Raw genomic sequence first — 15,777 nt, 5'->3', positions numbered from 1 at the left:
TCCAAAAATTCCTGTGAAGCACTTGAAGGGTTAAAAAAACTTATTGAATGTGGTTTTGAACACCATGAGGGGTGCAGTATTTAGAATTGTGTCATTTTGGGGTATTTTTGGCCATATAGACCCCTCAAAGTCACTTCAAATTTTGTTATAAAAATTAGAAATCGCTGGTCAACTTTTAACCTTTATAACTTCCTGACAAAAAAAATTATGCTGATCTAAAGTAGACATGTGGGAAATGTTATTCATTAACTATTTTGCCTGATATAACTCTGGCTTAAGGCCATAAAAATAAAAATTTTTACAATTGCAAAATTTTCTACTTTTTTGCTAAATTTCCATTTTTTTTACACGCATAAATGCAAGTAATATTGAAGAAATGTTACCACTATCATTAAGTACAATATGTCACGAGAAAACATTCTCAGAATCAGCGGGATCCATTGAAGCATTCCAGAGTTATTATGACATAAAATTACACTGGTTAGAATTGTAAAATTTGGCCTATCATGAAGGTGAAGAAGCTTGGGGCTGAGGGGGTTAATGATAACATATTAATTATTATTATTATTATTTGATATGATTATTAATTCAATTACTTAATATTGAGCAGAATTAATTATGATTGCATTCCCTGATATACTGTATAAGCCATACACTGGCCTCTATATACAGTGGGGAAAAAAAAGTTTTTAGTCAGCCACCAATTGTGCAAGTTCTCCCACTTAAAAAGATGAGAGAGGCCTGTAATTGACATCATAGGTAGACCACAACTATGAGAGTCAAAATGAGTAAACAAATCCAGGAAATCACCTTGTCTCAAAATCTCACGATACATGGCCCCATTCATTCTTTCATGTACACGGATCAATTGTCCTGTCCCTTTGCAGAGAAACAGCCCCAAAGCATGATGTTGCCACCCCCATGCTTCACAGTAGGTATGGTGATATTGGATGCAACTCAGCATTCTGTCTCCTCAAACTCAGCATTCTGTCAATGAATCTTGTTTCTACCAAACATTTCTACTTTGGTTTCATCAGACCATATGACATTCTCCCAATACTCTTATGGATAATCCAAATGCTCTCTAGCAAACTTCAGACGGCCCGGACATGTACTGGCTTAAGCAGGGGGACACGTCTGGCACTGCAAGATCTGAGTCCCTGGCGGTGTAGTGTGTTACTGATGGTAGCCTTTGTTACTGTGGTCCCAGCTCTGTGTAAGTAATTCACTAGGTTCCCCCGTGTGGTTCTTGGATTTTTGCACACCGTTCTTGTGATCATTTTGACCCACCAGGTGAGATCTTGTATGGAGCCCCAGATCGAGGGAGATTATCAGTGGACTTGTATGTCTTCCATTTTCTTATTATTGCTCCCACACTTGAATTAATCACACTAAGCTGCTTGCCTATTGCAGATTCAGTCTTCCCAGCCTGGTGCTGGTCTACAATTTTGTTTCTGGTGTGCTTCAACAGCTCTTTAGTCTTCACCATAATGGAGTTTGGAGTCAGACTGTTTGAGGTTGTGGACAGGTGTTTTTTATACTGATAACAAGTTCAAACAGGTGCCATTACTACAGGTAATTCTTAAACTTCTTAAAGAAGTTACAGGTCTGTGAGAACCTGAAATCTTGCATGTTTTTAGGTGACCAAATACTTATTTTCCACCATAATTAGCTAAATAAATCTTGCCAAATTAGACAAGATGTTTTCTCATTTTGATTCTTATAGTTGTGGTCTAACTATGATGTTAATTACAGGCCTCTATCATCTTTTTAGGTGGGAGAACTTGCACAATTGGTGGCTGACTAAATACTTTTTTCCCCCACTGTATAGTATGAGTCACCACAGCCTCTATATACAGTATGGGCCCCCACATACCCCCTATATACAGCAAGAGCCATCACATAACTGCCTATATATAGTATGAGCCTCCATATAGCTCCCTATATATACTATGTGTCCTCACATAGCTCCGTAGATACAGTATGAGCCATCACAGTCTCCTATATAGAGTATGAGCCCTCGCATAGCCACCTATATACAGTATGAGCCAACCCATAGCTCCCTAGATTTTAGTATGAGCCCTCATATAGCCTCCTAGATACAGTTTGAGCACTCAAATAGCCCCATATATACATTATGAGCCCTCACATAGTCCCCTATATACAATTGTAGTACATAGAAAAAGTAGAAATCTATCTCGCCTAGTTTAAATGCAGTATGTTGACATTATTCTAGCGCGGTGCAGGGATAGAAACTGTGTCGGCAGTGGGTAGAAATGCAAATATTGGGTATATCCAGCATTATGCCCACATTATATGTTTAAATGAAAATACTTTATTATTCGAGATTGAAAACAGCCTAGAAAAAAGTGCGAAGAAAAAAATGATAGAGATGAAGCATACGCGTTTCGAACAGTTCAGTACTTAGTGATAGTACAATATCATTGTATATAAAGTCCATTTTGCATCCAAAGAAAGGGGAAGTGACTTTTGCGTGTTGGGAAAAAAAGAAAAAAGTAAATTTAAACATAATAAATATATTATGGAGTATGCTACCTCAATAAATATACATAAGATCTGTTCTTATATTCATTCCTCTTGGAGTACATGTATATAAATTCAGTGGTCTGAAGAAAAAAAATTGCAGCAAGCAGGATATGCCTCTGAAAATCGGTTGCCACTCGCACATTAATGTCTTTGGGTCCATGAAAAAAATCTGTCCACACTCGGATGATATCACATATATATTTGCATACATATAATAGAACTTTTTATTTTTGGTTGCTTGTTTTAGCAAAAAGTAAAGAGTGAAATATATCAGTATTGTCCTGAAAATTCAATACATGTGCTTTGGGGATAATTGGTTCAATAAATTGAGTGATGGAACAAGTAGCAAAGTACTTGCATTGCACAGAGTCCTGGCAACCCACAATACGCACTGTACCACCACAATGTAACCGGGCCGTGGGTACCTGTCCTAAGCCAGGTCCGGAACTGTCGGGACTGTCTCCTCTGCTGTCTGGGGGAAGGAGTAAGAGACCGGACAGACTTTTGCTCTCAGAAACAGGGGATGTGGCTAAGCGGCAACAGCCACAGCGTGCGCGGAAGCAGTCAGTCTTGGCGAGAACAGGCAGCACGCAGTACAGAGAGAAGTGCTCCATCCCTTGAGCACCAGGACTGCGCCGGCCCGCGTCCATGTACTCCCGCCGTGACCAGCGGGGATTGCAGAGAGAGAAGTGCAGATCACCCGGTAACTGGCAGAGAGCGAGGTGCTGTGCACTTCGTGACCGTAAGTACAGTGCACGTACCACACAGAGAGAACCGGGTACTGGACAGACCACCTTACCAGCATATACCTTCCCGACCATCGTGCTGTGGCCTTGTTTGCTCCGGCCGCATATGTTCATAGACTAGGGACTCAGCGGAAGGTGCCGGAGACGGACCGCTGCCACCAGAAGACTGACCACTGTTACCAACCGAATCTCCTTGGACAAACACCACACCAGCCATTGCAGGTGCTACCAACCAGCAAGTGGTACCTGCATTCTGAAGAACTCCTGAGACGATAAGTGCATGACAGAACTACTGTCACTTTGTTTATTAACCCTGCATATCCTTCGCAATTGGACTGCTATTCTCCCGTTTAACCCTTCATCTCCCTGAGAGGAGTTAACCCCTGTTAAATTAAAACTGTTAAATTTGTTAACTCTTGCTCTGCCTTCTGTCTGTCACTGCATCCTGCAACCTGCTTTCACACAGAGGAACACCACTGCTCTGTACACTGTTTAGTGGCTTCTGCCAGGCAGTGCAGATCAGCTCCAATTCTCTTCTATAGAAGCTGGTCTGTTGGACCTGCCAGAGGCCACTAAACAGTGCATATAGCTGTGGTGTTCCACTCCATACTCTAGTTGCATCTGGCCAAAGGTGATAAAAGGCTAAAAGGCGTATCGGCGGTCATTAAGGGGTTAAAAAAAAGCTGCTTTGGTTTTGATGATTCCTGGCGTTTTGCTTTTACAAAATTTTATTTTCATACTAAGGTGCGTATTACATGCTTTTTTTACCTGCAGATTTTCTGCATGTCTAATGCAAGTCTATGTGGAAAATCCATACAGAAAACTCAGCGTACCCACAAAAGAAATAGACATATTGCACACCGTGGGTCAGTTTACGCTGCATAAAATACAAACACAGTGGGCTGGAGAGTTAAATAAATCCCATCCACTTTGCTGGAACTGTAAGATGCAGCATCCAAAACGCACCAAAAGCTTGTCGTGGGCATGTAGCCTTATCCTCACTACTCTGCACTCCTTTTTTGTTCTGTATGCTGCCTTACGGGATCCTGGTACCACAATAGTGCACGCCATATCATAATGCTGCAGGGTGTCAGGATGGCGGTGCCTGGAGCAAAAGATAACTGGGGAGTGAGCAGTCACCTAGTCATCTATGTGCAGTATCTATTTATCCCATAACTATCTATCTATCTCTCTCGTATATATCTGTCTTATCTATCTGTCATTCTATCCCTTGAGAAAGGATTTGTTTTATCCAAAATGTTGCTACGCCACAGGGCATTAAAGTCCTCTTTTTTACATCTTTTTGTGCTGTTTCCTTTTTGTTTACTGTCTGAAATGCCATTGGAATGCTGGTCAGGGACGCGTTTACGCTTTAAGGTATTTTTTCTGGTGCTGTTCCTCTTTTTCTACCTATCTATCTATCTCATATCTATCTATCATTCTATCTATCTGTCTGTCTACCTATCTATCTATCTATCTTTCTATTTATCTATCTACCCCATATCTATCTCTCAATCTCATATCTATCTATCTATCTATCTATCTATCTATCTATCTATCTATCTATCTATCTTTCTATCTTTCTACGTATGTATGTATCTATCTATCCCATATCTATCTATATCATATCTATCTATCGTCTATCTATCTACATCTATCTATCTATCCCATATCTATCTATCTATCATTCTATCTATCTATCTATCCCATATATATCTATCTATCATTCTATCTATCTATCATTCTATCTATTGTCTATCTATCTAGTATGTATGTATCTATCTATCCCATATCTATCTATATCATATGTATCTATCGTCTATCTATCTATCTATCTATCCCATATATATCTATCTATCATTCTATCTATCTATCATTCTATCTATTGTCTATCTATCCCATATCTATCTATCTATCCCATATCTATCTATCTATCATTATATCTATCTAGCTATCCCATATCTATCTATCTATCTATCTATCTATCTATCTATCTATCTATCTATCTATCTATCTATCCCATATCTATCTATCATTCTATCTATCGTCTATCTATCCCATATCTATCTATCTATCTATCTATCTATCTATCTATCTATCTATCTATCTATCTATCTATCTACTGTATCTATCTATCATTCTTTCTATCTATCTATCTATCTATTTATCCCATATCTATCTATCTATCTATCTATCATTCTATCTATCTATCTATGTATCTATCTATCTATCTATCTATCTATCTATCTATCCCATATCTATCTATCTATCTATCATCTATCTATCCCATATCTATCTATCATTCTATCTATCTGTCTATCTATCTATCTATCTATCTATCTATCTATCTACAGTCATGGCCAAAAGTATTCACACCCCTGCAATTCTGTCAGATAATACTCAGTTTCTTCCTGAAAATGATTGCAAACACAAATTCTTTGGTATTATTATCTTCATTTAATTTGTCTTAAATGAAAAAAGACAAAAAGAATTGTCCTAAAGCCAAATTGGATATAATTTCACAACAAACATAAAAAAGGGGTGGACAAAAGTATTGGCACCCTTCGAAAAATCATGTGATGCTTCTCTAATTTGTGTAATTAACAGCACCTGTAACTTACCTGTGGCACCTAACAGGTGTTGGCAATAACTAAATCACACTTGCAGCCAGTTGACATGGATTAAAGTTGACTCAACCGCTGTCCTGTGTCCTTGTGTGTACCACATTGAGCATGGAGAAAAGAAAGAAGACCAAAGAACTGTCTGAGGACTTGAGAAACCAAATTGTGAGGAAGCATGAGCAATCTCAAGACTACAAGTCCATCTCCAAAGACCTGAATGTTCGGGTGTCTACCGTGCGCAGTGTCATCAAGAAGTTTACAGCCCATGGCACTGTGGCTAACCTCCCTAGATGTGGACGGAAAAGAAAAATTGACAAGAGATTTCAACGCAAGATTGTGCGGATGTTGGATAAAGAACCTCGACTAACATCCAAACAAGTTCAAGCTGCCCTGCAGTCTGAGGGTACAACAGTGTCAACCCATACTATCCGTCGGCATCTGAGTGAAAAGGGACTGTATGGTAGGAGACCCAGGAAGACCCCACTTCTTACCCCGAGACATAAAAAAGCCAGGATGGAGTTTACCAAAACTTACCTGAAAAGCCTAAAACGTTTTGGAAGAATGTTTTCTGGTCAGATGAGACAAAAGTAGAGCTTGTTGGGCAAAGGCATCAACATAGAGTTTACAGGAGAAAAAAAGAGGCATTTAAAGAAAAGAACACGGTCCCTACAGTCAAACATGGCGGAGGTTTCCTGATGTTTTGGGGTTGCTTTGCTGCCTCTGGCACTGGACTGCTTGACCGTGTGCATGGCATTATGAAGTCTGAAGACTACCAACAAATGTTTCAGCATAATGCAGGGCCCAGTGTGAGAAAGCTGGGTCTCCCTCAAAGGTCATGGGTCTTCCAGCAGGACAATGACCCAAAACACACTTCAAAAAGCACTAGAAAATGGTTTGAGAGAAAGCACTGGAGACTTCTAAGGTGGCCAGCAATGAGTCCAGACCTGAATCCCATAGAACACCTGTGGAGAGATCTAAAATTGGCAGTTTGGAGAAGGCACCCTTCAAATATCAGGGACCTGGAGCAGTCTGCCAAAGAAGAATGGTCTAAAATTCCAGCAGAGCATTGTAAGAAACTCATTGATGGTTACCGGAAGCGGTTGGTCGCAGTTATTTTGGCTAAAGGTTGTGCAACCAAGTATTAGGCTGAGGGTGCCAATACTTTTGTCTGGCCCATTTTTAGAGTTTTGTGTGAAATGATCAATGTTTTGCCTTTTGCTTCATTCTCTTTTGTGTTTTTTTCATTTAAGACAAATTAAATGAAGATAATAATACCAAAGAATTTGTGATTGCAGTTATTTTCAGAAAGAAACTGAGTATTATCTGACAGAATTGCAGGGGTGTCAATACTTTTGGCCATGTATCATTCTATCTATCTATCTATCTATCTATCTATCAAGATTCAAGATTCAAGATTCAAGATTCAAAGAAGCTTTATTGGCAGGACCAAATACACATCACTTTTGCCAAAGCAAGTGTATAGAGGCAATAGGGATAGGGACTGAGGGGATGTTGGGTAGGAGCTGTGGGGGGAGGTGGATGGGGCAGATCCAGGGTGGGGGCTATAGTCCATGGCATAGGGGAGGTGGATGGGGCAGATCCAGGTTGGGGGCTATAGTCCATGGCATAGGGGAGATGGATGGGGCAGATCCAGGGTGGGGGCTATAGTCCATGGCATAGGGGAGGTGGATGGGGCAGGTCCAGGTTGGGGGCTATAGTCCATGGCATCATAGTTCTCTTTCTCGTAGTCTATGACATTCGCTTACATACCGCGCTGCTATCTCCACCGCTCTCTCTTCTTCTCCCAGCAAGATATAGGTTTTCTCTTCCTCCTTCATGGTGATGAAGTCTGGGAAGAGATGTGAGAGTCTCCTGAAGTGAGTGTCCCTCACTGCTGAGTATTTGGAGCAGTGTAGCAGGAAGTGGGTTTCGTCCTCTATGGCCTCCTGATCACAGTGTTGGCACAGTCTTTCCTCCCTGGGTTTGTAGCTCTGCCTGTGTCGGCCACATTCGATGGCCAGACTGTGGGCACTGAGTCTATATCGGCTCAGAATCTTGCGATCTCTGGGGTCCGGAAGTTTCTCCAGATATGGGGCCAGTCTGTAGTCTCTCTGTAGGCTCCGGTACATGGTCAGTTTCTGTGAGCTGTTGATATCATTCTTCCAGTCACTGACATACCTCTCCTGGCCTTCGTCTGCCATCTTCCTAATTCCGGCTTTTGTCAGGTTGTTGTGATTGGTGTTCTGCTCCGGTTGGGTTTGGCTGGGCTGTTCCGGGGGTTCTGGTTTTTCTGTTTCACCTTCATGTATCAGGGCTTTATGGTGATGGGAGCTTGGATTGCTCCTATGCAGGTGAGCCCGGAATGACAGCGCCCTCTTTAGAACTGTTAGGTGTAGAGGGAATCTGCCCAGCTCGGCCCGACAAGCACTGTTGGAGGTGCTCCGATGGACCTGGAGAAGGTGCTTGCAGAATTCCAGGTGGAATATTTCTGTTGGACTGGAGTCCCACTTTGACCAGTCTGGGTAGGTGTGAGGACCCCAGACTTCGCTGCCATACAGGAGGATTGGGGCGATGATGGAGTCGAAGATTTTTAGCCAGACCCTCACTGGTGGCTTCAGATGGTAGAGTGTCCTTCGGATGGCATAGAAGGTTTTGCAGGCCTTGTCTTTCAGGGTCTCTATGGCTTGTTTGAAGTTCCCTGACCGGTGAATCTCTAGGCCCAGGTAGGTATATTTGTCCGTTCCTGTGAGGTCGCAGTTGTTGAGGATAAATGATGGGTGTTGGTCTGATCTTCTCTTTCTCCTCTGGAACACCATGGTGTTGGTTTTCTTTAGGTTGACCGGTAGGGCCCAGGTGGAGCTGAATTTCTCTAGGATTTTCAGGTTGTCCTGGAGGCCTTTCTCGGTTGGTGACAGCAGCAGCAGGTCATCTGCATACAGCAGGAATTTCACCTGGGCGTCGTGGAGGGTGAGACCTGGTGCTGAGGAGGATTCCAGGGCGGTAGCCAGCTCGTTGATGTAGATGTTGAAGAGCGTTGGGCTTAGGCTGCAGCCTTGTCTTACTCCGCGGCTCTGCTGGAAAAAAGCCGTTCTTTTGCCGCTCACACTCACGCTGCAGCTGTTCTCGGTGTAGGAGCTTTTGATGACATCGTAGGTCTTTCCTCCTATTCCACTCTCCAGCAGTTTCAGGAATAAGCCCGGGTGCCTATCTATCTATGTATCCCATATCTATCTCTCTATCTATGCCATATATATCTATATATCCTATATCTATCTATCTATCTATCCCACATCTATCCCACATCTATCTATCTATCCATCCATCCATCTATCCCATATCTATCTATCCATCATTCTTTCTATCTATCGATCTATACCACATCTATCTATCTATCTATCTATCTATCTATCTATCTATCTATCTATCTATCTATCGTCTATCTATCTATCTATCCCATATCTATCTATCATTCTATCTATCTATCTATCTATCTATCTATCTATATATCCCATATCTATCTATCTATCTCATATCTATCTATCATTCTATCTATCATTCTATCTATCTATCTATCTATCTATCTATCTATCTATCTATCTATCTATCATCTATCTATTTATCCCATATCTATAATTCTATCCATCTATCCCATATTTATCTATCTATCTATCTATCAATATATCCCATATCTATCTATCCCATATCTATCATTCTATCTATCTATCTATCTATCTATCTATCTATCTATCTATCTATCCCATATCTATCTATCTATCTATCTATCTATCTATTATCTCATATCTATCTATCCATCCATCCATCCATCTATCCCATATCTATCTATCTATCTATCATTCTTTCTATCAATCGATCTATACCATATCTATCTATCTATCTATCTATCTAGCTATCATTCTATCTATCTATATATCCCACATCTATCTATCTATCTATCTATCTATCTATCTATCTATCGTCTATCTATCTATCTATCTATCTATCTATCTATCTATCCCATATCTATCATTCTATCTATCTATCTTTCTATCTATCCCATATCTATCTATCTATCTATCTATCTATCTATCTATCTATTTATCTATCTATCTATCTATCTATCTATCTATCTATCTATCTATCTATCTATCCCATATCTATCTATCTATCTATCTATCTATCTATCTATCTATCTATCTATCTAATATTTTGGCCTCAGAGTCCATAAAGTTATATTTTTGCCTATAACATGTTAAAAACAACCTTCCAGTATCAAATAACAAGCTGTCATCTGAGTACACCCCTAATATCCTGTACCTCCTCTAGCCCGTCCCATAGTTTCCTCTTTTCCCTGTGGGATCTTTTCTTTTTTTCATAAACCAGGGCATGGCTTGTCTAGCTCTCTTACCACCAAGCCTCCGGTACTGCAAACCTCATATGGCTCTATCAAGAAACACTTGCACTGCTGTTGGTCACAGGGACTCTCCTTGGCATGCAGGAGCACGTGTTAAAGTCACTAGCATCTCATAGGTAGGGATCCTTTTCTGATGATAAGGTAGGTTAAACATTAATGTATAATGTATACAATATACCTATAAACAGATTCATTATATCTTGTTCCGGGCACAACATAGTAAAGAAATCTATAGGCTGTTTCACACATTCTACCTTTGTCTGTAAAACAATATGAAACACTACATACGGTACATTGCTTCTGTGGAAATGTTGGGGTCAGTGGCGGAGTTGAGATTTTTTTTGTATGCTTGGGTCATGGCTCTTTTTTTAATTACATCAATAAATTTTTATAACCCTATCAGTATAAAATATGTGAAATGAAGAACATCACATTAGTAGAGACAACATATCAGTTTACTTATTGCAAAATAAATTATCAGAGAGCGGATATAGAGATTTTTTTCTGAAAACCTCACCACATTAGGAAAAGGAAAATACACGTAATGCCCTCCTTTTTATATCATTTGTTCCATTTTCACATAAAAATGGATGCGACGTATGAAGGAGATATACCGTGCAAAGCTAACCAAGCAGTATTGTTGGGGAGATAGTCTGCCTTGTAAGTGTGTGGTGCTGTGTGCCAGGAGGGAACGCCAAAAAGCCACGCTTCCAGGGTAGCGCTCCGCTAATCAGCTCACTGCCCTCCATTAATCAGCTCACTGCACATTTCCTTTTGATGGTCCTATCTTAGAATATTTCTGTTTGACATTACTCATATATGAAAGACGGAGACAAAATGTCCCAGATAGTATTTGCGGAATCCGTTACAAAAATATGTTCGTCCACAATAGCATACTAAGTAAATCTATAAAAAAGAATTGTTGGAAAATGTTTAAAACGTGTGACAAATTAGGCCACGTTCCCTCAATGAGCTTTTGTTGTTGCAGAATTTCTGCATCATTTCCGCACATAAAATTTAAATTGGGTCACTTGCATTTTTGTGAGCGTTTTTATTAACATGCATTTTTATAGCATTTTTCACGCTGGAGATACTTTTGTTGTTGTGTCGTGCTTTAAAATATAGGTGCTTTTTTTTATACATCCTGGTGTTTGGCTTTGGAAAAAATGTTATTGATATACTTAGGTGTGGATTACATGAATTTTTGGGCATGTGCATTTTTTACCTGCGGAATTTCCGCACCTAATGCAAGTCTATGGGGAAAATCCACACGGAAAACTCAGCGTACCCGCAAGAGAAATTGACATACTGCGGATTTGAAAGGTCAGTTTATGCTGCTTTAAAAGGCAGGACAGTGGACATGAGATTTCTATAAATCCCGTCCACTTTGCTGGAACTGTAAGACATAGCATTTTTAAAGCAGCAAAAATACGGCGAGTCAAAAAACGCACCAAAAGCTCATCGTGGGAACGTAGCCTTATGGTACAAAACCTGAAGCGGAAAGCTTTTATCGCTGGCACCATTAGTTTTCATTTAAATACAAAAACACTACAATGAGGCCAGGATCACACATGCGAGAAATATGTCTGAGTCTCGCATGGTAATCCACGGCCCTTTCGCCTGCACTCAAGAGCGTGCGGCCGCATAGCAATACATGGAGCTGCCCGCTCCGCTCCTGAGCGCCCAATTTCGCTCTATATAAAAAATAGAAATGTCCTGTTTGGGACTTAACCCATGAGAATCGAATCTGGCAAAAAGTAAAGTAATTCAAATAAGCTTCAGAAGGAGTTTTCATGGATAAAAGTTTGGGTCCTCCACCATTGATACTATAGTGACCAATCCAACATTGGGTTACAGTTTTACACAAGCTGTATAATAAGATGATGAGATTGAGGTTTTCACTGATGGTACTCTCAGAGAAAGATTTATATAACTTAAACTATGTCAAGAAAAAATGGATTTTCTCATTGAAATTAGTCAACTGTGAGGAAACCTTCAAAACTTCTGAAATGTTTAAGGTACTAAATCAAAATAAGGTTTCTGGTAGTGACTTGTTTATAACAAGGCTACAAACTAGCATGAGATCAGAAGGCAAAAAATTGAACAGAGCTTACTATTTAGAAGACCCCCACCCCCCTCCAATCGATAGTATATGTATCTTTTATCTGGGAATCCTATCTTGAGCTTCCATTATTTCAGTTCATTGCCTTTCAAACCGTTTTGGGGTTGTTTTTTTTTCAGAAAAACAGCATTATTCTGTTCATAGGCTGGAAGACATTGGTATTTAACCTTCGTCAGGCTGCATAATTTTACAACGTTAACAGGCTGCAGAGGTACAATTATACCTTCATATATACCTCCACTGTGATATTTGGCCAATATATTCTGGACCAAAACTGCAGAGATGTCACGAAATTTCAGCCCCCTACGGCTTTTCGAAAATAAGTTATTGCAATTTTAAAACGGAATAGTTAGAATTGTACCTAGTCAGCCGGACAAGGGTTAAATCCAAACACAAGCATAGCACTGGTTTTCAGTAAAAAAAAAAAAGTCTTTTTTTTTCTAATGTTGTCCATGAGAATCCAAAATAGTTCATAATCCAATAATAAATGTAGTGTACCCTAAGGTCCAAAGCTGGCTCTGCTAATATTCAACTTATTTATAAAAGGGACAGTCCATTTTCACGATTCTTCTGCACTCTGGCCTAGATAGGAGTAAAAAAAAAACGAATTAAAAGAATCATTTTGAATTGGTTAAGTACATCAATATTTTTTTAGACCATTTTTTCATACACAAGATTTATTACTTGTACTCACAAATAAAAAAAATACTATTCAATCCTTTTTGTATTTTCAGGAAAGGACTCATGCACTATGGGGGACTGGGAATTTCTTGAAAAGTTGCTGGACCAGGTGCAAGAACACTCCACTGGCTTTGGAAGGGTCTGGCTAATTTTGCTGTTTATCTTCCGTATCTTGATTCTCGGTCTTGCAGGGGAATCTGTTTGGGGAGATGAACAATCCGATTTTGTCTGCAATACAGAACAACCTGGGTGTCCAAATGTTTGTTATGATAAAGCCTTTCCAATCTCCCATGTACGATTCTGGGTGCTTCAATTTCTTTTTGTTAGCACTCCCACATTATTTTATCTGGGTCATGTGGTCTATTTATCTAGAAAAGAAGAGAAACTCAAACAAAAAGAAGAGGAGCTAAGAGCTATAAGTGACAAAGATCCTCAAGTGGACCAAGCCATAGCGGTCATAGAAAAGAAACGGCTAAAAATCTGCATTCAGGAAGATGGCCGAGTCAAAATCAAGGGGGCTCTGATGTACACTTACGTCACCAGTGTCATTTTCAAAAGTATTTTTGAAGCTGGCTTCTTGCTTGGACAGTGGTACCTTTATGGTTTTGTTATGCCTGCTATATTCGTATGTGAAAGAAAACCTTGTCCTCACAAAGTGGATTGTTTTGTGTCCAGACCAATGGAGAAAACTATTTTCATCATGTTCATGCTAGTGGTGTCACTTATTTCTCTTCTACTCAACATTTTAGAACTTATACATCTAGTTTTCAAGAGTATGCTTCACACCTTGAGAAAATACTCGCCTTACAATTCCAACAAAAGGTATCCGAAAGAAGAGGATGTTTACCCTAAATGCCCTGAGCCCCCTACTGCTCCTTTTAATGACAAATCTTACATGTACCTTCCAATGAGTGAAAATATTCCCTACCCAGCGTACAAGATTCAGAACGAAGACAACTGGGCTCATTTCAATGCAGAGAAAAATATAGCATATGTTGGGAAACAAGACAATCTAGAAAAGTATTCGAGCAGTTTCGCTCCTGTGCCTGCCAGTTCCCATGCCGTAATAGAGAGGCAACCAAGCAGAGCCAGTAGTTCTGCCTCCAAGAAACAATATGTTTGAACAGATTTTAGCCTTGCTAATATTTTGGCATGTTCTAACGCCATGGTAAACCTAAATACTTGTTGGTCCAGATTGTTTGCAATTACCCCTGCTAAACTTATATGAAATAAAATGCCTATACGTTGGAAATATGTGAATTAAGTCAGGAGAGTCAACATAATTCGGGACATAATAGGCTATTTTGACTACTAGTTGCCAGGTAACCAAAAGTACCTTGTGGTTGGCTTCAGACTTTGAAGATAACATACTGTATGTATATGACCTTCACTGTGAGTTGCCGCAGACTGTGATATGTATGGTTATAAAATTGTATTGTTTTTTTACAAATTGTCTTGCCAAAATTTTTTTTTGCAATATCCTGGGAGAATGTGTGATCTTGTTATACCGGGATCAGCTGATCATTTGGGAAAAGCATAGAAAGAACATATGTTAGGTGTTCCCCAAATGCCCACAGAAAGTAAGCACTAGATCAGTGGTCCCCATCTCCGGTCCTCAAGAGCCACCAACAGGTCATGTTTTGAGGATTTCCTTAGAATTACACAGGTCAGTGAATGCTTGCCTGTGCAGTTGATGCAATTATCACCTGTGCACTACTAAGGAAATCCTGAAAACATGACCTGTTGGTGGCTCTTGAGGACCGGAGTTGGGGACCACTGCACTAGATGGTAGTTTGAGAAGCAAAAACTTTAATGCCTTGTTGCCCAGCCGACCACTGTTATACACATATTATTTGTTTCTCTTTTCAGTGTTGCTTTCAGGGTTTATGAAAGTTATTTAAAAAATCTTACAGACAATCAATGGATATTGTTTTTTTTTTACAAAGATATGAGTAACTTTGAACACATTTTATGTGTATGTTCTTTTAGTTTTATATAAAAAATAAAGTAATAAAAAAAATTGGTTAACTGTATTTATTGTGAATCTTGTTGTATAAAAAGTCAAACTGCTTCCAAGAGCATTCCTTACTTAAAGGGGAATTGGGTTGTCCACTGCTAGGACAACCCCTTCTTGACCTTAATATTTGGCCCTGATAAAAATAAAAATGCTCAGACGCACCTCAGGTGACAGCGCCATTCCAGTGGTGTCGGCACTCGCATTCCCGAGGCTTTCGTGTGGTTGTTATGACACTTGAGCCTTGCCCACAATCCGCACTGGCGTCACTGGCCCCTGGAATGGCACCGGCTCGGGAAGCAAGCATTAGCTTTTTAATTTTATAGGGCCAAGCATGGGGTATGAGAAGTGGTTGTCCAAGTAGTGGACAACTTCTTTAATGAATTTAGACTCTTTTATGTGTTTTGTCCAAAGAAACTAATTCTACTGTCCTCATTCAGATTACGGTTTTCATGTGCATACTCCATGTTTTTCAAGGATAGAACATACTATATACGCCATTATAGTCTATGATAATGTTCACACGTCTGTGCATTTTATGGGAAACAAACATGTCAGTTTTTATTCAATTCACAGAGCAAACTCACTCATACAAGTCTGAGCGTCCATGAAAATCAAAGACATGGATGCCATCT

The 15,777-nt window shown here is 39.8% G+C and overlaps 1 protein-coding gene across 2 annotated transcripts; it reads left to right on the top strand.

Annotated features, from left to right (window-relative positions):
• Window positions 1–10,299: 10,299 nt before the first annotated feature.
• Window positions 10,300–15,151, top strand: LOC138670008 (gap junction alpha-4 protein-like). 2 transcript variants are annotated; one of them, XM_069756965.1, is made up of 2 exons: window positions 10,300–10,466; window positions 13,182–15,151. In XM_069756965.1, exon 2 carries the CDS (start codon window positions 13,199–13,201, stop codon window positions 14,249–14,251), a length of 1,053 nt encoding a protein of 350 aa, XP_069613066.1. In that variant the 5' UTR covers window positions 10,300–10,466; window positions 13,182–13,198; the 3' UTR covers window positions 14,252–15,151. The 2 variants fall into 2 exon arrangements, with proteins under 2 accessions (XP_069613066.1, XP_069613067.1); XM_069756966.1 differs by having other exon boundaries at window positions 10,308–10,441.
• Window positions 15,152–15,777: the final 626 nt, after the last annotated feature.

The sequence above is a fragment of the Ranitomeya imitator genome, chromosome 3 (assembly GCF_032444005.1).
Source record: "Ranitomeya imitator isolate aRanImi1 chromosome 3, aRanImi1.pri, whole genome shotgun sequence".
Classification (NCBI taxonomy): domain Eukaryota; kingdom Metazoa; phylum Chordata; class Amphibia; order Anura; family Dendrobatidae; genus Ranitomeya; species Ranitomeya imitator.
The sequence above is the reverse complement of the archived record's forward strand: the minus strand, read 5'-3'. Positions and strand labels throughout refer to the sequence as shown.

Excerpts from the sequence above, each read along its gene's own strand:
- LOC138670008 (XM_069756965.1), top strand. The coding sequence starts at position 13,199 with ATGGGGGACTGGGAATTTCTTGAAAAGTTGCTGGACCAGGTGCAAGAA.